Raw genomic sequence first — 25546 nt, 5'->3', positions numbered from 1 at the left:
ATCAGGATGATGTTTGCTTCATAGAATGAGTTTGGGAGATTTGCATCTGTTTCAATCTTTTGGAATAGTTTGTAAAGAATCGGTGTCAATTCCTCTTTGAATGTTTGGTAAAATTCTGCTGTGAATCCGTCTGGTCCTGGTCTTTTCTTTGTTGGGAGCCTTCTGATAACAGCTTCAATCTCCTTTATTGTTATTGGTCTGTTCACATTTTCTACATCTTCATGGCTCAGTTTTGGGAGCTTGTGTGTGTCCAGAAATTTATCCATTTCCTCCAGATTTTCAAACTTGTTGGCGTATAGTTGTTTATAGTAGTCTTGAATGATTCATTGTATTTCAGATGAATCAGTTGTAATATCACCTTTTTCATTTCTAATTTTTGTTATTTGAATCTTCTCTCTTCTTCTTTTTTTTTTTTTGTTAGCCATGCTAATGGTTTGTCAATTTTATTTATCTTTTCAAAAAACCAACTTTTTGATTCATTGATCTTTTGTATTGTTTTTTGGGTTTCAATTTCATTAAGTTCTGCTCTGATCTTAATGATTTCTTTCCGTCTGCTAACTTTAGGTTTGGATTGTTCTTGTTTTTCTAGATCATTAAGGTGAAGTGCTAGGTTGTTCACTTGCCATCTTTCCATTCTTCTGAGGTGAGCATTTAATGCAATAAATTTCCCCCTTAATACTGCTTTTGCAGTATCCCACAGGTTTTGGTATGATGTATCATTATTATCATTAGTTTCAATAAATTTTTTGATTTCCTGCTTGATTTCTTCTTGGACCCATATGTCATTAAGTAGAATGCTGTTTAATTTCTATGTGTTTGTGTAGTTTCTAGAATTTCATTTGTTATTGGTTTCTAGTTTTAATCCATTATGGTCTGAGAAAATACATGGTATAATTCCAATTTTTTTGTATTTGTTGAGACTTGATTTGTGACCTAATATGTGATCTATCCTGGAGAATGATCCATGTGCTGATGAGAAGAATGAATATTCTGAGGTTGTTGGGTGGAATGTTCTGTAGATATCTGCCATGTCCAATTAGTCTAGAGTATTGTTTAGATCTTGTGTTTCTCTGCTGATTCTTTGCCTAGATGATCTGTCCAATATTGGCAGTGGGGTGTTCAGGTCCCCTGCTATTATGGTATTAGTGTCTATTTCCTTCTTTAGGTCTAATAGAGTTTGTTTTATAAATCTGGCTGCTCCAACATTGGGTGCGTACATATTTATGATTGTATGTCTTCTTGATGGATCAGTCCTTTTATCATTATATAGTGTCCCTCATTGTCTCTTTTTATGGTTTTTAGTTTAAAGTCTACTTTGTCAGATATAAGAATAGCTACTCCAGCTCGTTTTTCTTTTCTGTTTGCATGGTAAATCTTTTTCCATCTTTTCACTCTTAGTCTATGTGAGTCTTTATGGGTGAGGTGGGTCTCTTGAAGGCAGCATATAGTTGGGTCCTCCTTTTTAATCCAGTCAGCCAGTCTGTGTCTTTTGATTGGGGAATTTAAGCCTTTTACATTAAGAGTTGTTATTGAAAAGTGTTGGTTTATTCCTAGCATTTTATTGATTGTTGTTTGGTTGTCTTAGGTGTCTTTTGTTCCTTGCTTTCTGATTTACTGTTTGGTTTCTGTGTTTGTTGGTTCCTTAGGTTGTAGATAGCCTTTTTGTTTGTTTGTTTTCTCTTCATTAATGCCATTTTTATTATACAAGTAGGTTTAGATTTTTCTTGGGTTTTTATGGCAGTGGTAGTTATCTTTCAGGAACCAAACCCAGTACTCCCTTGAGAATTTCTTGTAAGGGTGGTCATGTGGTGGTGAACTCCCGCAGTTTTTGTTTGTCTGAGAAATATACTATTTGCCCTTCATTTCGGAAGGATAGCCTTGCAGGGTAGAGTATTCTTGGCTAACAATCTCTGTCTTTTAGTATTTTGAATATATCATCCCATTCCTTTCTGGCTTTTAGGGTTTGTAATGAAAAGTCTGATGTTAGCCTGATTGGGGCTCCCTTATAGGTGATTTGACGCTTCTCTCTTGCAGCTTTTAAGATTCTCTCTTTGTCTTTGAGTTTTGCCAATTTGACTATAACATGTCTTGGAGAAGACTTTTTTGGGTTGAATACGTTTGGAGATTGTTGAGCTTCCTGGATCTGAAGATCTGTGATTTTTCCTATACCTGGGAAGTTTTCTGCCACTATTTTGTTGAATATGTTTTCAAAGCAATCTCCTTTTTCCTCCCCTTCTGGAATACCCATGACTCGGATATTTGAGTGCTTAAGGTTGTCTGATATCTCTCTCAGATTTTCTTCAATGCCTTTGATTCTTTTTTCTTTTTTCTTTTTTTTTTTTTTTTGTCTGCTTGTGTTATTTCAAACAGCCCATCTTCAAGTTCAGAGGTTCTCTCTTCAACTTCCACAAGCCTGCTAGTTAAACTCTCCATTGTGTTTTTTATTTCACTGAATAACTTCTTCAGTTCGGCAAGTTCTGCTACATTTTTTTTCAGGGCATTGATTTCCTTGTGCATTTCCTCTTTCAGGTCCTGTGTACTTTTCCTCGTTACATCATGATGTCTAGCTGAGTTTTCTTGTATCTCTTTCAGTTTCCTTAGAATTATCACTCAAAATTCCTTGTCAGTCATTTCAAGGGCTTCTTGTTCTATAGGATCTAGAGCTTGAGAGTTATTATCCTTTGGTGGTGTACTTTCTTGATTTTTCGTATTTCTGGTATCTTTTCTTTGATGTTCATTCATTGTGGCAGAGGGTTTCACAGTCCACAGGTTTGACACTATTGACTGACTAAGATGTTGCTGTGGTTGCCAATTTGGTAAGGCTACCTCCGTGACTGCTCAGTTGGCCACTAGTGCCTTGCGTGTGTGGTTGCCTCGGGTCTTGGGCCTCTCCGGGGAGCCACCTCTCTCTGGTCAGCTTGGACTCTGCTGGGCTGCTGGGTGACGGGGTGGTACCGCAGGGTGTCGCTCGTGCCGCTGCCGCTTCCCCCGCTGCTGCCGCTGCCGCCACTCACGCCGCTGCCGCCGGCTCCGCTGCCACCCTAAAAATCTAGGAAGTTCTGGAGGCCGTCCAATGCCAAAGGATGGACATGGAGACATGAGGTACAGCGAAGTGCGACTTTAATTACAGCCTTATAAGCTCCAGGTGTCTGAAGGGCAGGCACCTCAACTACCCTGACGTTCCTTGATATGTTCTGAGCTGAACAGGTTGGAGGAATCCTATACAAACAGCCTGAGGTGGAAAGGGATCTGAAGCCCGATCGATGAGGAGACTTTTCTGGAGAAGTCTGAAAGCCTCAAACTGGATGGAAATGACTCTGTAGTTTAAATCTGCCATGCATGTGAATAAAATTATGCCTGATGTGCAGAAAATGGCAATCAGCTAACAAACATCCGCAGGCAGCCTGGCTATTTGCTGAGATCTCATGGGTGGACCTAGATTTAATCAGACACAGAAGAGCTAAGTGTTTCTGTTCTCAAAGGGAATCACCAGTCTCCATCTTTTTTTTTTTTTTTTTTTTACAAATTTTCTTTTTATTTCACACCCCATGACCCAATCATTTGGCACTAAAACCAAAAAACAAGGCAAGAAAACTATAGGAATAAAAAGTGAAGAAATTTTTGTATTGTATTCAAGTATTTGTTCTGATTATCTTAGAGAAAGAGAGTATTAGGAAATCCAACTTCAAAAGAGAAATTCAAAATGCTGCTAAAGAAAATCAGAAAACTAATCTGTTAAGCCAGAGACCAGTGATTCAATTTGTTTGAGTCCATCATTTTAAAATTTCAGGTCTTCGCCTCACCCTGTGAGTCCCACACTCCAAACAAAACCAGAAATACACTTAAAGGCCAACCCTCATCTCTCCTCAACCTCTGCTGGTTCTGCAACTAACTAAAAATTCTCTTGCTTTTCTTCTTCTAAGGAGTTTTAAGCTAAAGTTTCTCTTCTCACACACTGTCCTTATAAAATGGTATTTGTTACCTTGTCCCCTCCCTGCCATCACCAAAAAAAAAATAAAATAAATACAAATTTGAAAAAGCTAAATAAGACTGGCTTTTAAAATCCAGTAAAGCAAGATAAGATAGAATTAAGCCTGAAGGGATTAGAAGATAATTTTAAAATAGGGGGAGAGGGAAAAAAACCCCACAGAAAAACGGTGCTTCCCCCAAACACTAAAATCCACAGGCATGGTTGACAACGGTAACACCTGGACTTTGGTAGGAGTGTCACGTTTGCCAAAGCTGACTTCTGAAAATATTAACCTGGCTTCAGAAAAATTCCTAGCAAAGTGAGCCAACAGCCGGGAAGAGGTTGTTATGCAAGAAAGATGAGTAATTCCATTTATAAACATATATAAACAGAAATGAAGACCACACTCCTGGAAGAAAGATTCAATAAAAACTCACAACCCATCCTGAAGCTTCCTAGCTGCTGAATTTTTTTCCCCGTGTTCTGATTGTTACTTCAAAAACTGAGACTAAGGCACTGGCTGGTTAGCTCAGTTGGTTAGAGTGTGGTACTGATAATTCCAAGGTCCAGGGTCTGATCCTTGTTCTGGCCAGCCACCCCGCCAAAAAAAAACAAACCTGAAACTTACTGAAGATCAGTTACAAGGAGCAAAGGGGTGGGTGCGTGGGTGTGGGTGAGTGTATGTATTTGGGTGGGAGGGGAGAAATCTAACTAAAAGATACAGAAAAAACTTCAACTGGACTCTCTCAAGAGGCCAAGGAATAACTGAAAGCCACTTTCAAATCCAACTCAGGTCATAGGCATCATAAACTTAATCCCCAGAGAAGATTAAGTCAGCAAGGACCTGACTATACCACAAGCTGGTTTTATGACACGTCTTCATACCTGCCAGCAATAGCAAATCTATTTGAAAAATTTTGCTTCACAGGCCTTTCTATTACCTTTCCCAGTTGGCCAAATAAAGTACCTCTCTACTTTAAGAATCTTGTGATGACTTCATTCATTATCACCTCTGGCGCCAGAAATGGGAACTGCTTAGTAAGCATGGTTTATAGGTGTAATCACTACTTCTGCAGGTTTGCACAGCTCATGTTAGCTTGCGAGGCTCTTAGTGGTTCCCCCATACCCAACCACTCCATCTGCACAGGAGCATGCTACCGCCAGCTGCTCTAACAGGCAGCACAGCATTTCTAGCTGATACTTAGAAATTTGCTCTTGGTGATACCACATCTAAAAGAAAAAAAGAAGAAAAATAGAAATCTTATTCTACAGAATTGGAGAACGAGAAAACGTCAACACAAAAGTCCACTTCAGTCTGTTGGTTCTGGAAGAGTCACGGCTGAGTCCAAAAGTCTGACCCTTCCTCACCGGCTGACAGGCAGGCTGTGCACTCACAGGAAGAACAAGTTCTCGCACAGCTGGATGGCTGGCTCGTGATGCAAGATTTGTTCTGACAGGAAAGCTAGCTTGTGGGCATACTTGCAAGGAGCTGGAACTCTAATGGTACCAGGCCAGTTCCAGTACATGTGGCACAGTTTGAAAGTCAACCTCTGCATGTGATCAGGGCTCGGGTTTGCGCTGTTGAGAACACAGACATAATGTGTAGGAATGCCACAGCCCTGCCGTATGTGATGGGCAACAAGGTAGAAATCCACCCACTCACAACTTGTTATTGTATGATCTACCACTGTCCCAGGGGAAGGAGTCACAAAGTGCTCAGTGGCAGCCAGGTACAGACTGGTGCTGACTTTCTTCTGAACTACAAATACCGCCATCTTGGGCTGATAATTCTCAAAAGTTTCAAAACATTTCTGTAGTTGAGGAATCTCATAGTTGGCAACTGTCTTTAGTTGGCCATCAGACACTCCATCACGGTACACCACGATCTTCTCTGGTAGACAGTGGTTCACCTCATAAAACTTTTTTTAAGGAGCCCACCAAGCACAGCTTCAGGCTATCCACAATCTCCTGGTGAGGCATCTGGAATATCACTCGTGAATACCATTTTGTGGAGGTGAGATTGATGCTTGCAACAAAGCCAACCACAGAGCGCATGCCTCTGCTGGGGTCATGGTAAACATCCATCCCGATCACCATTAATTGTTTCAGAGGGATATCCACTCCCCAGAGCTCACCACCCAATTTACGGTTAATCTGAAGTAGAATTTTCTGGGCCACACTCCGAAGCCTGGTGGGCTGACCAATGGTTCGAACATTGATGACCTGGGAGGGCACTGGGGACTGCACACAGCACAGCTTCTTGATGGCCCCATAGAGATCATCTCGTGTGCCTGTGACGATGCAAACAACCATCTCTATCTTTCCCTTCATGGCTCTGAAGTCCTTCTTCATCTTCTCCGGGATTCCGGTCATGAAGGAAAGCTCAGGCAGCAGCAGGATTTCACCTTTTAGCAGCGTCCCACGGTTATTCTGCCTCTCACTGGGCCTGTGGATCAGCAGTGGCTGGTCCTCTTCCTTAACTGTGATCCCATAGTTTTTGCTGTAGTATTCCAAGAATGTGATCTCCTTCCCATCAGACATTGTGAAGCTATCTTTTGCAGTCTTATTCCAATCCACATCATCAATACGATACGTACGATTGTTGTATCGGGTGATAACAATATTGCCAACCAGAAGCTTAGTACACTCATCCTGGAAGTTTTCTTTGTTTTGCTGATACATGACATGCATGACATCCAGCACAGAATCATTCCGAATGGCTTTATGGGGACATCAGCTAGTAGGAAGAGCCCTCCATCTGTCCTCTGGATGCTAGCTGCATAGCCTGGCCACATCTGCAATCTGTGTTGCTGTAGTATCATAGCACTTGTAGGGTCATAGAAGTTTCTCCCCACAAGCTTCATATCTAAAAGTTTCATTACCCAATGGAAAACAACATTGTAGAAGGGAATGCACAAGTCAGAACAGGGCTCCAGGATCTTTGTCAACTGAATCTTAATGCAGATCGCGGCACCATCAGTTTTCCTTTGACTTTTTAAATCAAGCACTTGTTGAAGCTTGATAGGCAGTTAGAGAATAGATCCATCAAAAGCAGTGACATTTCCGGTGACAGCTTGATGGTCCTTCAACATGCCAAACCTCATGCTTTTGCACTCCACATTGGGGCTGAAAGTCACATGATATTGATAAACTGCTTCATTATGACACTGTATTTTGATGAGGTTCAGTTCCAAAGATTGAGGTGTTCCTTTTGATCCCTGCTTCACCAAAAGCTCTTTTTTCTTGTGCTCTGCAGTCAGGACCAGAGGATGATCTGGAGACTGGAGAGAGGACTGGAGAGGTGGTGATGACAGCCGCGGGTGATTCCGGAAAGTGAGGCTGATGCACTGGGAGGCTTGTCCACTCCTCTGCCTATACCCCCAGCTGCTCTTCCTAATGGTAATAAAGAAGCTTCTGAACTTCCTCTTCCAAGCATTCTCTTCCAACCAATAGAGGCCTCTGCCACCTTGCTGTCCCCTCGACCTAAAATGCCTCTACCTAAAGGAGGTACTTCTCGTGTTAGAGGGGTTTGGGACACTGTCTGAGACCCAGACCTCGAAACATGGAGACCAAACCCACAGATTCTCTTCGCGTTGGCCCATTCTGTGTGCTTGGTTCCTCTGGCTTTCCAAATACATAGCCTCTGCCTGCAGGTCCTGCACTGCCCAGGGCTGAGTCCAAAGGTTTAGGAGCTTGTGGCCAACAGCCTGGCATCCGAACACATTGAGATGGGTAGACAGGAGAAGGGCCCCTAAATGGCGGTAGGATGGGATCCATTGAAAGGCTGTAGAGGACACAGGTGTTGATCCTGTTCTGATTAACTACCACTCCGTGCCTGAGCAAAAGCCCACCCCAGCCTGCACCGGACCGTTTTTTTTTTCTTTTTTTCTTTTTTTTTTGGGTGGGTGGCAGGTATGGGGATCCAAATTCTTGATCTTGCTGTTATCAGCACCATGCTCTACTGAGTGAGCCAACTGGCCAGCCCTGTATGTATGTATGTATGTAGGCATGCATGCATGCATGTGTGTATGTATGTATGTATGTATGTATGTATTATTTATTTATTTATTTAAAGATGACTGGTAAGGGGATCTTAACCCTTGACTTGGTGTTGTCAGCACCACAGTCACCCAGTGAGCTAACCGGCCATCCCTATATGGGATCCGAACCCGTGGCCTTGGTGTTATCAACACCACATTCTCTCAAGTGAGCCACGGACCGGCCCTCAGCCCTGTATTTATAATAACTGCTTTAAACTTTTGCGTGGTCAATCCAGACAATTGTCTGTTGACTGTTGTTGTTTTTTTTTTCCTCTTGACTATGGATATCATTTTCCTGTTTCTTTTTATTTCTAGAAGACTTATATTCTAGACATTGTAGATGATATGCCAATAGAGTCTGGATTTTGTTATCTTCCTCTGAAGAGTGGGTTTTTGTTCTGGCAGGCAGTTTGATTACTGACTAATTTGAGTTTGCTTAGGTTTGGTTTTGCTCTTTATTAGGGTTATCTGTGGAAAACCTACAATGTTTCCCATGGCCCCCTAAGTTAGTAGGATTCAGCCTCCAAACTCTGTTTCCCCTGTGAGTACTATTGGGGGATTGATTTAGGCTTCAGAGAATGGGACTAGAGTAGGCCTGATCTGGTCATCTTGACACATAGAATCAGACTTTCCAGGTCTTGCCTGGAAGCCCAGGGAGTGAATGAGGTGTGAGTGAGCTGCAAACACACTGACTGGGCCAGAACTGCCCAGTTCCCTGGGGTTCTGCTGACTCCTGCTCTGTTCTGTTCTTAACCCCACAGCAGCCATTCCCTTGGGTAATCTCATCCTGCGCATGTACATCCCAGTGTTCAGCCACACACTCCAAAGGAACCAACACACAGACTCTGGGCTCGTCCCCTCCTCTCCAGTGCTCTGCCCTGTGGATTCCAGCCTCTTCAGCTGTCTCATGCTCTGATCTCTGCCTCCTCCACTTGGCAGGACCACATGCTCTTCTTGGACCCCTGCTCCCTGCACCACGGTCGGGACATTATCCCAGGTGGAACATCCGTGGGGCTCACCCTGGGGAGTGTCCGACTTCTAGGCATGGAAGTCTTGTGCTGTCCATTGGAAACAGTTAGTGAGTATATTTTGTCAAGATTTATGGTCATTTAAAGTGGGAGGACTAGTCTGGTCATCAGTGATGACATCACGGCTGGAAGCAGATGTCTGTGATGCTTCATGCATACTTATAGTTTATGGAGAGGACGGTGTGTGGTACATCTTGGTCTGCTTTTGAATTGCTCCATTCTGCTCTAGGGAGAGTCACAGAAGTTCCTCAGGAAACAGCCCTACAAGGAGGTGCCAGCTGGAGGAAGGTTCCGACAGGGTCTAAGAACACAGAAACATGTCTGAGCTGGGCTGACCCCTGAAGGACAGGGCGCTTCTTGACTTCCTAGAGACACCATCAAGCTGGAGGGAAGGGCGGGTCCTCGCTGGGTGCCTGACAGAAGCAGGGTGGGGTGCAGACAGAAGAGGCTGGGGGCAGTGGCCTGGCCTGCAGATGAGAAACCCCTCCTCAGCCCCAGAAAATTACCTAGCACCCAGCAGCAGGGACCTCAGCTCCAGGACTCCCGAGTGCACGGGCACCACACCCGCAGGCTGGGGTCTCTTTCCCCACCCCCCCAGCTGCTGACCCTGCAAGGTATAGGGCCTCAGTTTCCCCTGGATGAGGGTGGGGGCCGTAGGGGGAAGTGTGACACCCCCTTCCTTGCTCTCTCTCCTCACCACTGGGGCCAATTGTGGGAATAGCTGGCATGGCTTTTCCCAGTGGTATTGCCTTACACAAAGCTTTTGTGCCTCCAGAAATATCTGTGGCCTTTCCCCCACCCCCAGAGCACTTTGTACCCGGAAGAGCTTAGTCTCTTGACAAAGGCACCCTGCTGCTGGCCCTCTCCCAGTTCACATCTTAAAAATCCTGTTATAGTCCCATTATATGGTGGGGGGCCACGTGGGGGGAGTTCTCAGGCCTCTCCTCACCAGAGGAGCTGCCGGCCCTCCTGGGGGCAGATGCTGACCCCTGGGACCTAAGAGCCTCCGGGAGATGGGACCCCTGCCCCTGGGAGCAGGCCTCACAGCCCTGCCCAGTCACTTCCCAGAAGCTCCAGCACTAGGCTGGGAGCAAGTCAGCTTCATGGAGGGCAGAGACCCCCAGAGCGGGGCCAGGGGGCTTTCACGCAGGCAGGGGTGGGACACCCCATGAAACCCCAAGATCTCAGCCACGATTCTTATGCCCACTGGCAGCGATCTCAGCCAGCACTGAACACAGCCACCCCATCCCGTGCCAGGGGCAGTCTGGGCCCCAGAATGTGACACACCCTGGTGACACTGCTTGGAAGCTCCCTCTACGCATCAGTGTCGCTTCTGAGACTCTTGGCCAAAGACGCAGTAGGGACTTGCCGCAGCAGGTCAGGAAGAGAATCGACAAGCCACTGTCTGCCTGATCCACAGTGACGAGGTAAACCTGTCATGAGTTGGCACACGGTTCCCTCGGCCGCCCGTGTTTCTCCCCCCTCAGCTGTACCCCTGGCAAGCTGTCTGGCTGGCCTGAGTGGTGACCTGCACTCTGCCCCATTTCCTGCCTGGCTGGTCCCAGGATCCCATGGTGATGGAAGATGACGGGCAGCCCCAGACTGACACACGAGAGCCAAGACATGGGGGTCTGTGGTCAGAAGACAGTGTGGTGTCTGCCGCCCTGACAGTGGTAACCTCCCAGAGACGAGCCAGAAGTCCTCCAGCTCAGTTAGGGTTAGAAGCTGTCGACAACGGGGCCACCTGACCGCAGAAGGGGCAGCTCCCCCACGGGACTTTGTGCTCCGCCACGTGCAGGCGAGGACCTGTGCCACCTTGTGCAGGTGGAGGTGCAGCTGCTGCATCAGCCGCTGTGGACGGGAGGAAAATGTGACAGGAGGTGGAAGTGAGCACCGGGCAGCAGAGGAAGGACACTGCCAGTCACTCCACGTGTTTGCTGGGATGTGAGTCCAGAAATTACAACACAAGATATTAAATCAGAAGTTCCCCCTTTGGTAAAATATCGGATGCCTGGGTGGTGGTTAAAGACACGGCAACTGGAAAATCCAAAGGGGATGGTGTTGCATTTTTTTAAATAACAAACTGCATGCAGAAAATGCAATTGTGCACATGGGAGGTCGGTGGTTGGGAGGTCATCAAATCGGAACGAACTGGGCCACACATAAACCACCTGCCTCTGAAAGTACAGAAGGACCCGACACTAAGCAGATGGGAAGACTTGAATGTAGCAAGCCGGCCGAGTTCAAGGAGTGGTACCGTGTGCAGAAGAGGAATGGCTTCTGGGTTAACAGAGCAGCTTCTGAGAAGACATTCTCACCACTGGGACAAATTATGGAAATAAGAGGTTTTCCAGAGAAAGGGTATTCGTTTGTCAGATTTTCAACCCATGACAGTGCGGCCCATGCCATTGTTTTGGCAAATGTACTATGATTGAAGGACGTGTGGTTAAAAGCCATTGGGTAAAGAATCTCCTGATAGGACTAAGGACTCCCAACAGGTTGACTACAGTCAGCGGGGCAAGTGGAGCCAAATGTGTGGAACCCACAACGGCATGGACGGGGTATGGAGAATGGGTTGCAGGTACCACCTCACAGAGTGTACGGGCAACCACGGAAGTAGCAAGGGTGTGGAGTAGATCTGTCACCATCCGCCGCCTGGAGGGGTGGACCTGGTGCTCGGCCTCGAGGACCAGCTCCTCCCCTGTGCTAGCTCCTCCTAACCCAGCTGGATGTGCATTGGCAAGTCACCAAACACGGCGAGCCGGGACTCCAAACAAAACTGTAATTAGTGACAAGCTTCGATTTCCTGTGACACTCTGAAGACGTGAAAGTGGACATCAGAAAACGAAAATATTCATTTTAAAAATGGAAATGTTTGGGCACTTTATCACAGTTTTGCTTTGGTGAAGGACACATCGTTCAGTTCTGCCTTTTTAAGTTTTTGTTCATGGTAGATGTGAACATGATTTTTCTTTGTGTACAAAAATTGAAAAATAAAGTTAATAAAGAAAAAAAATAAAAAAGAATCAACAAGCTGACAACGCAATGACCATAAGGCTGTGGTTGGGGTTCATGGTCCAACTCAGGGACTTCCTGGTGTGGTGGGAAGTTAGAAAAGGACAAGAGAGGCGAGAGGACACCTGGCTGTTGGCGCGTGGGATGGTGGGTACGGCCAGTCCCCCGAGGAGGATGCAGGCGTGCATGGCACAGGTGACACACGCAGACAGGGAGCTCCGCCCCATGTTGGGCACCACTTGGTTGGACACAGTGAGCTTCTACCAGCTAAGGTGCCAACCAACAGAGACGACCAGGGCTCGGCCAATGACCAAACGACACGAATCCAGCTGGGAGGAGTTGAACCCCGGGTAATGTAGCTGGCAGTGCTCTTGGGCCTCCCCTCTTGCCCGAGCCCGCTCCCTTCTCTCCGCAGTGCACTTTCTCTCCTAAATAGACCTGCTCTGTGCTTTTCACCTCTGGCGTGTTTCGTCCGATTCTTTGTTCGAGACCCCAAGAACCCAGACTTGGCTGGCAGAACCTGAAATTTCCCGTTTCCCTTAACTTCTTAGTTCCCTGACTAGGAACCTGCAGTTTCCCTTAACGCTAGTGCAGAGGCGGAAAGGGGGTGACCCCTTTTCACTCTATCATAAAGGGCCACCACCAACACCCTGTAGCAAAACACGGGTTGACAAGAGGAAAGCATGACAGCTCTATTACGTGCATGTGGGCACAGAAGCCACACAAAATACGAGCTCAAAGAGGAGCCATGATTCTCTGCTTGTTACCAAGACCTTAAATAAAAATGATCAGAGGCCACCACTTCGGACTAAGCTCCTGCCTGGGGCCCCAACTGACCAGCCTAAAAACCAAAATGCAGTCACCCTGCTAAGTTCCATTTGCTTAGTTTGCGGTCTGAAAAATAACAGCCAGTTTCCCAAGCAGGCCAGTTTAAAGTGTTTGTTGTTTGTTTTGTTTTGGGCCCCAGGATCTTAGTGTTATCAGCACCAGCTCCAGCCAGCTGAGCTAACAGGCCAGCCTGGGTCCCTCGGCTTTAATCCTTACCCACAGGAGACGGTGAAGTAACCTGGTGTCAACTAGTCAGTTATTTTCTCTGTTCTGTCTCTCTGTCCACACCTTACGTGGAAAGTAACTTTGAAATGACCGGTCTGTTTCCTGTTCGTTGTTTCTGCTTCCTGCAGCCTGTTCTGTCCACGAAGCCTGTGTTATTTGTGACACACGTTGGAGCGCTTCTCTGACTGTCAGTGGTGTTTCCCAGTAAACTTTACCCAATTGTTTCTGCCTCGATAGCCTGAATTTCGGTCGACGCGTTGCGGCTCACGTTTGCCTGTGTGCACGCAGGAGTGGTGACAGGGGAGGTCATCTCTCGAGGGTCCCCTGGTGCTGTCTCTCAGCCACGTGCACCTCCACGTGATGGTTTTGCTGTGCCGGCGTCTGTGAGGGTCCTCACGCACAGGGCCTGCTGAGAGCAGTCCTAACCACCGTGACAGAGCCCCTTCTACCCTTCCTGGCACGCATCAAGCGAGGGCAGGAGTCTCTGTCATTGTCACGTCTTGCCCTGTGTCTGTCCCTCCCAGGACTCGGTCTCATGTGGGGTGGACAGAATATGGTGATAAAGGGTTTGGTCGGGGAGAGCCACACCAGGGCACAGAAGCCCAGAGCAGCGGTCCTCAGAGGGGCTGACCCTCCAGCTGAGCCCAAGACCAAGAAAGCAGCTGGGGGCCTTGTGCCTTGAGTGGCCAACTCTCAGCCCAGTGTGGGTGAGGTGGGGACAAGTGACTCAGGCTTCAGCTTTACCCTGAGAGCGGGGAAAGACTTGCAGGGGTGAGGCAGGGCAGGGAGCTGGGCAGGTTCGGGCCTCAAGAGCTGGGTGGCCAGGACAGAGGCAGGAGTGGAGGCCCAGAGGTCATGGAGGTGACCCGGCCACAAGTAGAGGCAACTGGGGATGCAGACAGATTAAAAGCTCTTGATGAAGTAGAACCAGGGGGCCCAGCGGTCACCAGATGGCCAGTGGAGGACAAGGACAGTCTGAGCAAGTAGGGGCTCTGGCTGAGCAGTGGGGCTGTGGTGGGGTGCAAGGGCCATGGCTGCAACGTGGGGTGAGGATCGGATGGCACAGCAGAGACTGCAGCAGCTGAGTGCTCAGGGGCAGTGCTCAGGGCTCCCTGTGCGGGAGACAGCGTGGCTTCCAGTCCCTCTGGCACAGCTCCTGCAAGTGCCCACCCTGCCACCCACATTCTGGGTCCCAGGGAAGCCAACCATGCACTGTCCCAGCCCCACCTCCCAGGCACAGAGGTTTCTCCCACTGAGAAACCGTCCCCCCCAGACAGCTGGGTGAGGCCCGGCCAGCAGAGGTGCGCTCCTTCCAGGGGTCCCCCTAGGAAGGGCTTTGGGTCAGGGGGAGATGCACCATGCCCTACCCCACATCACGGCTCTGACGGGGCCCCACCACTATCACCTGGACACTGCCCTCCCCAGGGCCCTGAGCTCAGCCTGGAGCATGGCTTTTCCAAGTGGGTGCCTGAGGCTGCCCCCAGCCCACCAGTCCCCAAACTCCCCTGGCTCTGACCTCTAGCCCTGCCCTGCTCTGCTCAAGTGTCCCCTGTGGACTTGCCCCAGGGTCTGGTTGCAGGCAGGTTTGTTCAAGGGCTCTCTCCTCAACCTGAGAAACAGGAAAAGCAATTCAAAGCTCCCCTCTTAAGGGACCGCTGAAAGGACCTTGGTCCAGGTCCAGCCCCAGCCCCTGCACGTGCAGGCCCTTCAGGATAGCACAGAGGGGCCACACACCTGCATGGGTGCACACATGCCATGAAGCTGACTGCCCCAGCAGCCCTCCCCAGGGCAGCCCCGTAGACCCTAGGCTGTGCTCCCCCAAGGAAGCCTCGGGAGGTTTGCTCCACGGGGGCCCACCCAGTAGCTCAGGCTGCACCAGTGTGTGGGTGGCTGGGCTGGGCCAGCTCTGCGACCTTGGACAAGGCACTAGCACACATTCCCCCCGGACCCGCTGCCCTGGCCGGGGACTCGCGTTTGTTTGCCAGGGTGGGAGGCCAGCAATGCACGCACGAGAAAGCCAAGTGGAGAGCGAGGAGCTGGGCAGAGTGTGGCCCCAGGAAGACACGGCCACGTCCAAATCTGCAGGCCCTGTGGATGGGACCTTATTTGGAAAAAGGGACTTTGCAGATATAATTGATGTAAGGATCATGAGATGGGATCATCCCAGATTAGGGTGGGCCCTAAACCCAGTGACAAGTGTCCTTATAAGAAACAGAAGAGGAGACACAAGGAGGAGCAGAGACCTGTTGGAGGATGAGGCAGAGGACAGAGTGAGGCAGCCACAGGCCAAGGAGCTCCAGGGCCCTGGAGCTGGGCGAGGCTGGCAGCGAGGGGCACAGGCTCCACCCGGCCTGTGGGGGAAGGAGATGGTGAGAGCAGCTTCTCCCTCCAGGAGCTTCTCTGCAGAGGAGGGCACAGAAATGAGGCCCCGGGCCCTGGGAGGGACGGGCCACCACGGGGGTTGCCCGCAGGAAGCAGGTCATCAGCTGAGCGGCAGGAGAAGTGCGGGGGCTCGCCGGGAGGAGGAGGGGCAGCTGGTCGTCTGGCGATGATCACTGTGAAGCCTGAAGAGGCCACCAAGGCAGCCAGGGGAGAGCTGGGTGGAGCGGGTGTGGCAGAGAAGTCAGGCCCCAGCCCACATCTCAGCGGCGCCCTGATGTCCCCAGCTCCTCTGAGTGCAGGGGGGCCGTGAGACAAAGCCTGATGCATGGCCATGGGCGGAAGCGATGTCACACGTCACTTCCAGGGTCAAGTCTCTTCCCCGCCATGGCAGTGGAGCCTCCGCCAGCCCAGGTCCCCAGACCCGGAGCCTGAGTGAGAAGTGAACCTCACTTATGAGAAGCCACTGGGATTGTGTTGTTTTCTGTTGTGCATGAGCTTGGCTTGTCACAAAGTGTTTGGCAAACTGCACAGTCTGGGGGAGCAGTGAACAGTCCCTAGGAGACTGGCCCTCCTTCAGACACCAGCTGCAATCGTGGGGGTCCCCAGGGCGCCCTCATTACAGACCAGCTGGCCACGCATTCAGGGGGCCCCACAGCCACTCTTGGGTTTCATAATTTAGTAGAATCCCTGGACTCTAAATGTGACCTTAGTTAGAAAAAGGGACTTTGCAAATGTAACTGAAGTACGGATCTTGACCCCTGGCCCCAGACCCAGTGCCTTTTGAATCAAGAAAGGTCCCGTGACGCAGCCAGAACTTTGGACGTAGGTGTCCCTCCCACCCTCCCCAAAGGTGCCGGCTGCCACTTACAGGGTGACTGTTCATTGGGAGAGAAAATAATCAGACTTTCTGAGGACTACTGGACGCTGGCTCTGAACTGACACTAAACCCTGGAAACCCACAGCACCACATGGTCCCACAGCCACAGCAGGGGCTGAGGGAGGCAGGTGACCAATGGACTCTCCACACATCATCTCCTAGCAGGCCCCCAGCGGTGGCTTCCCCAGCAGTGGCTTCCCCAGCGGTGGCTTCCCAGAGCTGGCGGGCAGAGGTGGAATGGACCGTGCAGCAGTGGGAAGAGCGCCTGGATCAGTTTCCTGAGCCGTGGAATGAGGGCTGCGATGGCGGGAAGGGACATCTGGAAGACACTAGAACTTCCTCTGCCTGCCCAAGTGGTAAACCGGTAGCAGTATGCTGTTCCTGGAGGGATTCAGAGATTAGTCACACCGCCTGGGCTTGAAAGGGCAAGGTGGTGACTCCTGTCACAGCCCCATTCAACTTGGGCTGTTCCGAAGTCAGGTGGGTGGATCTTGGTAGAAGACAGTGGATTCTCATAAAGTTGACATCAGGTGGTGACTCCAATGGCAGCTGCTGCTCCGGAGGCTGGAACCCGTGGTCTGCAGCTATCGGTCTGTGAGTGCTGCCCTGCAGGAAATTCACAGCACAGTCTGTTTTTGAGCAAGGTATGACATCCTCTGTAGATAACTACAGTATTGTCATTCTGAGTCATAGTTTATGTTTACAGGGTGGCCAGTGAGCTCAGCTGGTTAGAGCATGGTGCTGATAACACCGAGGTCCAGGGTTCGATCCTATACTGGCCAGCCGCCAAAAATAAATAAATAAGGATAAAAAAATAAAAAGAGAGATTGGATACTTGGCCATGGGCCACCGAGTCACCATGTGCCCTGAACTGCCTGTCATTAATGGTGTTGTCTAATCCACTGAACCATAAAATTGGGGGTGCACCTCTTCACTACACCACCAAGTGGAGGTGCCATCTATGAAATCAGGCCACGTTGGCTCCTGGGGGCACAAGTAACCTGCATGAACGAGCAGCCCAGAGGCCCCCGGCCCCCACCCCAGCCACGTGGCCCCCTCGCTGTGGACCAGCTGCTGCGGCCTCAGAGGGAGTTCCGTGTGCCCAGGTGCCTGGGAGGGAAAGCGCTGGGGGGTGCATAGTGGTTCTGCCCGTGCACTGGCTCTTCCTAGTGTGGACACTGTGGCACTGCAGCCCCTGCATGAGGGCAGTGCAGGGGATCCTCCCCGTGGGCACCTGGCTGTCCATTGTGCCTTCAAAGGAGAAATGGCCAGAAGTTGAGAGAGGAGATGACCTGCCAGCAGTGGCAAATGGCTTGCTGGGTGGCTGAGGACGGGAGAGTAACATGACTGGAAAGTCGGTGGTGTCTCAGCCGGTGCAGATTGCCACAGCACAGTACCCCAGGCGGGGTGGCTTCCACACAACAGAAATTCATCCTCTCAGTTCTGGAGGCTGGAAGGTCGTGATCAAGGTGCTGGCAGACTCGGTGTCTTGCGTGGGTTCTCTTGGTTTGTAGACAGCACTCTCACTGTGTCTTCACACAGTAGAGGGACGAGGGTCTCTCTGGGGCCTCTTTTATAAGGACACTGATCCCATTTGTCAGGGCCCCACCCTCAAGATCTCATCACCTCTCAAAGGCCCCACCTACTAACACCATCCCATTGGGGGTGAGGATTTCAGCGCTTGAATTTGGGGGACTCAAACCTTCAGACCATAGGAGGTGACAAGGAGGTCTGTGGAAGAGATATGCAGACAGACCTCTCCATATGGGCACAGCGTGTGACAATAATTGCATCCCATGGAAATGCTCACCAAAAGGTGACCTCGGCAGAAGATGATCCTAGGTCAGATGGACAAGGTGGCCCATGCTGTGGACATCAGCTTTCCTCTTGCCCCAGCAACCACGTCCTGGCCCAATGGGCTCATGGCCATGACTGTAGAGATGGGCTCAAGGGCATGGACGCCCAGTGCCCTTCCCACGACAGCTACTGCTGAGCGCCCAACCTGTCAGCAGCAGATATGCCACCATTTCCCGGGGGCACCTGTCGGCTGCCTGGTGGCAGGCCAATTGCCTGGACCACTTCCATGATGGAGGGGCAGTGCTTTGACCTCACTGAACAGATGCACTGTGGATACAGATTTGACTTCCTGCCCACAAAGCCTCTGCCCATGCCACCACTCCTGGGCTGCAGGAATGCCTTAATCACTGCCATGGTAGCCCACAAAGCACCCCTTCTGGCTAGAACTCATGTCACAGCAGGGGAAGGGGCAGGAACGGGCTCTTGCTCATGGAATTCACGGGCTTACCATGTTCACAGCGTCCTGGAGCAGCTGGCCTGACGGATGGAGAAACACCCTCCCGCAGACCCAGTCACCGGCCGCTGGGGCAATGCACAGGGGGCCGGGCAATGTCCCCCAGGGTGATGTGTATGCTGCAAGTCGGCATTCAGCACACGGTGCTTTCTCTCCCACAGCAGGATTCGGGGCTCCTGGAATCGAGGGGCAGAAATGGGGGTGGCTCCTCTCGTTATTGTCCCTCATGATCCAGTAGCAAAACGCGGGCGTCCCACTTCTGCAACTTTGGGTTCTGCTGGTACAGAAGTCACAGTTTTCAGGGACACAGCACCACAGCCCACTATCAGCAGGACCGCAGCGGGCTTCGGTTACCGCATCAGGCACAGAGCCTTGGCCGGCTGAGGCACCTGCTGCAAGCACGACCTGACACGGCAGGAGATAAATGTCAGCTGAGACAGCGTGACCGTGCGATCAGCTGCAGAAGAGAGAACCATCACCTCATTCTTATTTTTACACAAATGTGTTTGTGTGCACATTAACCATTTCTTCTGTTCTTTCTCCCATCCCCCACCATGTACTGTAAGAAGTGCTACTAGTGACTAACCCACATCTCAGTGTTTAGGTCACAGGACATCACGGGAGTGTGTGACTCGGGTGGGAGAGGAGTGAGCATCACCCAGACATGCTGGGGACGGAGTGGCATGTGTTTGGTTGTGTGCTATTGGTTGAACTATGTTAGGGAGATTTTGCTATTGTCTTTACTTGAAAGTTAAGTTAATTAAGTCTAAAAGAGCATTCTAAAATTATTCCTGGGGTTTAGTTTATAGAGTATGACTGGGTGATGACACAGGGAGTTCAGGGCCACAGAAAGAAAACTTTAATGTTACCTCAATTTCACTAGAAATAAGAGGTACACAGGGCCGCGGGGCACAGCAGGTTTGGGTCAGGAGAGAGGGCAGGGTGAACAGCACAGGACCAGCTACCGGGCTCTGAGCTACAGGAGCAATCCTAGTTGCCTGGCACCTGGCCTTGGGGTGCTTGAGGCAGAGGAATGTTGCCTCCTGGGTGTGCAGCCCTGATGAGGACAGATGGCTATGGACTGTTCATTTGCATGCCAAAGGTACGTTCCCTGCTGAGTCCTTTGCTGTCTCTAACAATTGACTAGGCTCAGAAGCCAGAAAGGGTTTTTTAGGAAGTCAAAACATCATAACATACAGAAAAATTTTAAAGTATATACAGTACAAAGAGGTGCATTCTGGGTGTCACCCTGACAAGGGGTGGACTGTGGTGGGTTTGCACTGGATCAGCGTTCACTGAATAAGGCTGAGCCCAGATCCCTGAATCCCGTTTGCAGAGACTTGGAGGACAGAGTGAAGCCTCAGCAGCCCTGTTCCCTTTACGCTTGGAAAATCGATGCGGTGTTCACAAAGGTCAAAGCTAACCTCCCAGTGTTGTCACTGTCCATCCAGGGATCAAAGTAATGTCACCATTGGTGGGACAAATTGAAACTGCGACCAGTTGATGAGATGCCAGGAGAACACAGTGTCACTCCTGTGATGCTTCTGAAACAGACACACGGCCAGACTCTAACTACAGGAATCAACGGGCGCATCCAAATCAACAGACTTTCTACCAAAGAGCCAGCCTGTGATTTTTAAGTATCAAGGTCAAAAGAGGCATAAAACACTGAGTTCTAGAGTGAGGGAGACTAGAGAGACGGGACGTCCAAAGGCAACACATGATCCTGCACTGAACCTTTTTGCTATAAAGAACGCCACCCAGTGGGACTGAGGGTCGGGGACAGGGACACCTCAGTGTTGGTTTCATGAGTCTGACAGTTATTAGGTCACACTGTGGCTGTGCAGGACAATGTCCTTGTTGGAAGGTGCTAGACACTAAGCTATTTGTGGGCCAATAGGGTGTTAGTCTGGCAAATTACTCCCAAATGGCTCAGGAAAAAAAAGTTCATTGTACTATACTTTCAATTTTGAATTTTTTCAGAATAAAAATTATCTTTAGGGGCCGGCCTGTGGCTCACTTGGGAGAGTGTGGTGCTGATAACACCAAGGCCACGGGTTTGGATCCCATATAGGGATGGCCGGTTCGCTCACTGGGTGAGCGTGGTGCTGACAACACCAAGTCAAGGGTTAAGCTCCCCTTACTGGTCATCTTTTTAAAAAAGAAAAAACAAATATCTTTAGCATTTGACAATTTGTCTGGGGCTGGCCAGTTAGCTCAGTTGGTTAGAACGTGGGGCTGACAATACCAAGGTCCACGGTTTGATCCAGCTGCCAAACAAACAAACAAACAAACAACAAAAAAAAGAAAATTTGTCTAGAGTGTAAGGCGGTCTTGGCGAGAGGGAAGGTGCTGGCTTTGTTATTTGGGGGTGTGGACTGGTGGAGGTAGCTGTTTTTGAGCTGCTGCTTCAATTGTAATGAACTGCAGATGTTTGGGAGAGCACTTCCCTGAGGCACCTCTGTAAAGAAATCAGGCAGGGGTGAGCGGGGGGCTGCCCCTTAAAGTCAGGGCCACTGAGGGTGGCAGACCTGCTCCCCCAAGGCCATTAGAGATCAGCTGCCATCAGGCTCAGACCCAGGTCAAGGACAGGGGTGGGAGCAAAACTCCATCCTGCAGAACTTTGTGAAGAAACCCCCACCCCGACCCCATGCGTGTTGGATGTCTCTTGCGCATAACTGATTTTTTTTTTCTTTTGCCATTGGCCAGTATAGGAATCCAAACCCCATGACCTTGGGGTTACAAGGCTGTACTCTAACCACATAATTAATTTTCAGGTTCCCACTTCCACAGACTCCTCCTCTCTTCTCCCACTTTTTCAAAAATAAATTTCTGATCTCTGGAAGGGGGAAAAACCCAGCTTGAGTGCACTGCCTGGTCTCCGCCCAGGACCAGGAACTCCTGCATATTACAAGGTCAAGGATAGTACCATGCCCATGGCCTCGCGAGGACAAGCCCACGTGGCCTCCAGGAGACAGGGGTGATCTCAGAGAGGCGGGATGGTTTCCAACAGGAACACCTACACCATTGGGCGGCCTTCTTCCTGGAGTCACATCTGGGGGTCCAGCCCCAAGCCTGAGTGAGGGGCTTAGCTTCAGGGAGGAAGAGGCTGCAGGCACAGGGGACTGTACCTGGGAGGACTGGGACTCAATGTCTCCTGCCTAGTGGAAGCATCACATGACCTGCCTTGGACAGAGGACTTTGTCCCAGGGACACTGTTACATAAGGCTGGGCGGTGCTTGGGACACACCATGAGACTCATTCCCAGAAGTGGAATTGGTATCAGAATCGGTGGCACATGGGCAGAGGGATGCATGTTTTGCCAAACTGCCCCCCGCAAAAAAGTCCATTAATCTGCACAGAGATGGAAAGATCTGGGGGGAGAGGGGAGGGGCTGGGGAGGCCTGCTGGGGAAGAAGAGTCCCCTGCAGCCACACTTAGTTTTGCAAGGGCCACACTTCAGGGCAATCACCAAGGGTGGGGTCCCAGGCTGGCTAGGGGCAGGGGAGGGGCACCTGGGAAGGACCAAGCAAGGAAGACTCTGGAGGCTATGGTGACCCCCAGACTGGGGCAACGGTGGGGTTGGGGTAAGGTGGGCAGGGGTGAGCTGCAAGCAAGGGGTGCCATTGGCCTCCACCCTGGGGTCTCCAGGCCGCCTGCCCCAGCCAGCTCAGGAAGGGGCACACCACCACTTGCTCCCCAGGGCAACAGAGCCCAACACAGGGCACTGAAGCATTACTAGAGAGCTGGCAGTGGTGACCGCAGATGACCCACTTCCCATTCCCATGGGGTTCAGCTGCCCTGGCCCCTCAGATGGGTGGGAATAGCCCCAGTTGACAGGGAGGCCCCCCTTCCTCTTCCAGTAAAAACAGTGTTACAGGGTAGTGTTTCTGTCCAGACAAGAACAGAGAAAACAAAGTTTCACCCCCACCCCCAACATGCTGCTGCGTCTAAGCATGCATACACACATACAATTTATTTTTTATTTCTTTTCCAAAATCTGGGATGGAGCTTCTGGCAGGCACGTTTGGGCAGGGGATGAGAGAGCCGTCCCTGGAGGGGAGTGGGTTATGCCCAGCCCCCTCCTAGTGTCCCCGCCCTACCTGTCTGTCCAGGCCTATAAAACCTCCGAGTCCTCCTCTGGCTGTGAGAGGCTGGGGTCAGGATCATGCAGCTGAACTTCAGTGGCCTGCGCGTCCTGGTAACAGGGGCAGGAAAAGGTGGGTGTGCACAGGGCAGGTGGGGGTGATGCTAGTCCCCACCTGACTGTCGCAATTCGCCCACTGCAACCGATGGCTCTCCCACCCCCCCGCAGCCCCTGGGACCTGGACCTCACCTGCTCCCCACCACCTGCTGGAGCCTCACTGGGGACAGGACACCAGCCACTCGCTGGTCAACACAAGACCGCCCTGAAAGGCATGAACTTGTCCTGTCCCCAGAGCAGCCCCTGGACCCAGGCTGGGTAGATAGGGTGTCAAGTCACGTCCTCTTCCCTCAGGCCCAGTGGGAGGGAGCTGCCCTCTGTGGCCTCCTTGAGCCTGATCCTGGTCAGCCTGGCCTCTGACTGGGGCCCCCACCTACTCCTGGGCTACTGCCCTCTGGCCAGCATCCTCCTGCTTGGTCCTGCTCCCACCTGCTCCCCTGACCAGATGTGCAGGGCCATCCACCCACCAAGTCCCATGCTTGCAGGGGTCGGGAGGGACACTGCAAAGGCCCTACATGCCTCCAGAGCCAGAGTCGTGGCTGTGAGCTGCACCCATGCCGACCTGGTCAGCCTCTCCAAGGAGGTGAGGCACACAGCCCACCATGGCCCTAGGGATGTTTCAAGAGCCTGCTGGGACCACCTCCAGACCACTGCCCAATGTCTTCCACAGTGCCCCGGAGTAGAGCCCATGTGCGTGGACCTGGGTGACTGGGAGGCCACGGAGCAGGCGTTAGGCAATGTTGGCCCTGTGGACCTGCTGGTGAACAACGCTGCTGTGGTGCTGGTGCGGCCCTTCCTGGAGATCACCAAGGAGGCCTTCGACAGGTGGGAAGTGGGGAGAGCGGTCACGCCAGGAGGGGCTGCTGAGGACAGGATCAGAGGTGGCCAATGTCCCTCACTCCTGCCAGGTCCTTCAATGTGAATCTGCGTTCTGTGATACAGTGTCCCAGGTGAGCCAGTGGGAGAGCGTGGCCCAGCCAACAGCCTGGTGGGGTGGGGGAGGGTCAGCTGCTCCTCACTATGGCTTCCAGATCGTAGTCCGGGGCATGATCGACCGTGGAGTGCCCGGTTCCATTGTCAACGTCTCCAGCATAGCGGCCCATGTCACCTTTCCCAACCTGGTCACCTACAGTGAGTCCCTTTGCCCAGCCTGCTCCCCCCTCCACTGCACACAGAAGCCCCTGCGCTCAATCCCTAAGGGGTCCTTGGCACTGCCCCCTCTCCCCCGCAGTCTCCACCAAGAGTGCAATGACCATGCTGACCAAAGCCATGGCCATGGAGCTGGGGCCACACAAGGTAAGTATGGGAGTGGGGGCCAGGGGGCCAGGCCTGGGGGGGCACGAGGTGGGAGCTGGGGGGCAGTGTTAGGAGTCGGGGGAGAGAATGGTGGTGAGGATCCCGGGGGCCACACAAGGCTCTGGGTAGTGGGGTCAGGGACTGGCTGAACACAGTAAGTATACTCAGTCCTTAGGGGGACCAGGGGCTGTGGGGAAGTGGCTAGTCCACGGACTGAGGCCACTACCTCCGGCCCCGGGGCCAGATCCGGGTGAACTCCGTGATCCCCTCAATGGTGCAGACGGCCATGACCCGCAAAATCTTCTCCGACCCCGAGTTATACCGGAAGCTGAAGGAGCGCCACTCGCTGAGGAAGCTCGCAGGTCAGGGGGACAGCGGGTGACGGCGCCTGGGTGGCCCAGCCGAGCCCAGCCGCCCGCCGCCCCGCAGAGGTGAAGGACGTGGTCAACAGCATCCTCTTCCTGCTCAGCGACCGTAGCGCCTCCACCAGCGGCTCGGGCATCTTCGTGGACGCCGGATACCTGGCCTCCTAGGCCGGACTGACCCGCCTGCACCCCAGCCGGGCGCCGCCCCGTCCACCCGCTCAGGTCCCGCCACGCTCAGGCCCCGGCACCGCCCCATCCACCCGCTCAGGCCCCGGCGCCGCCCCGTCCACCCGCTCAGGACGGCACCGCCCCGCCCACATCCTTACCACGCCACTCTCAGGACCTCCCGCTCAGGCCTCGCCCCCGCTCAGGGCCGTCCACCCGCTCAGGCCCCGCCAAGCTCAGGCCCCGCCCCCGCTCAGGCCCCGGCGCGCCCCGCCCACACCCTAACACTCCACGCACAGGCCCCGCCCACTTCCAGCCCCCGCCCACCGCACTGCCCCGCCAAGCCCTCCCCCCCGACCCATCCCCATCCAGACTCCGATCCCGCCAGCCCCGTTGCTCCGCATCCGCACCCGCCGCTGCCGCCCACCCGCTGTGTTCCCCGCTGTGCCGGGGTCGAGTGGCCTAAATAAACAAGCCATTCTCCTGGAACCACAACATACCAGGGCCCTGTGTGGTCACGCCGCGAGGCTGGGAGAGAAGGGACAGGGAGGGGGCGCACACTTCACCTTTCGTGAAGTGACGACGGGGCAGATCCTGAACGCAGCCCAATTCCACCGCGGACCTCATCTGGTGACCAAAGGACCAGGAAGGTGCGGGGAGATGCCCTGGACCCTAATTCCTCTCGAGGGAAAGAGGGACCGAGAATTCAGCAGGACGGGAGGGGGCGGAGTGTTGGACCAAATCCAGTTTATCCTCCCCCACCCAGGTGCTCCACCGCTGGGCACACCTCCCTCAAGACCACGTATCAGAGACCGTCCGAGCTAGGGAGGCGGGGCTGCA

The 25546-nt window shown here is 51.8% G+C and overlaps 2 protein-coding genes and 1 pseudogene across 2 annotated transcripts; 2 read left to right on the top strand and 1 right to left on the bottom strand.

Moving 5' to 3' along the window:
- Positions 1–5361: 5361 nt before the first annotated feature.
- Positions 5362–7747, bottom strand: LOC134364376 (piwi-like protein 2). Its single transcript, XM_063080276.1, is given in 6 exon segments — positions 5362–5520; positions 5626–5895; positions 5897–6699; positions 6702–7319; positions 7322–7516; positions 7519–7747. Coding segments are annotated over 6 exon segments (2274 nt in total).
- A 2304-nt stretch (positions 7748–10051) lies between these two features.
- LOC134364480 (nucleolysin TIAR-like) lies at positions 10052–15798 on the top strand (annotated as a pseudogene).
- A 7046-nt stretch (positions 15799–22844) lies between these two features.
- On the top strand, positions 22845–24709 carry LOC134364612 (carbonyl reductase [NADPH] 2-like). Its single transcript, XM_063080580.1, has 8 exons — positions 22845–22896; positions 23366–23463; positions 23551–23705; positions 23789–23823; positions 23883–24011; positions 24112–24176; positions 24421–24538; positions 24606–24709. The coding sequence occupies exons 1-8, from the start codon at positions 22845–22847 to the stop codon at positions 24707–24709; spliced, it is 756 nt and encodes a 251-aa protein (XP_062936650.1).
- Positions 24710–25546: the final 837 nt, after the last annotated feature.

This window comes from Cynocephalus volans, chromosome 16 (assembly GCF_027409185.1).
Source record: "Cynocephalus volans isolate mCynVol1 chromosome 16, mCynVol1.pri, whole genome shotgun sequence".
In the NCBI taxonomy this organism is placed as follows: domain Eukaryota; kingdom Metazoa; phylum Chordata; class Mammalia; order Dermoptera; family Cynocephalidae; genus Cynocephalus; species Cynocephalus volans.
The sequence above is the reverse complement of the archived record's forward strand: the minus strand, read 5'-3'. Positions and strand labels throughout refer to the sequence as shown.

Coding starts and splice junctions, on each gene's coding strand:
- LOC134364612 (XM_063080580.1), top strand. CDS start 22,845: ATGCAGCTGAACTTCAGTGGCCTGCGCGTCCTGGTAACAGGGGCAGGA. Junction 23,824..23,882: donor TCTGCGTTCTGTGATACAGT/GTCCCAGGTGAG, acceptor GGGGTGGGGGAG/GGTCAGCTGCTCCTCACTAT. Junction 24,177..24,420: donor TGGAGCTGGGGCCACACAAG/GTAAGTATGGGA, acceptor CCCCGGGGCCAG/ATCCGGGTGAACTCCGTGAT.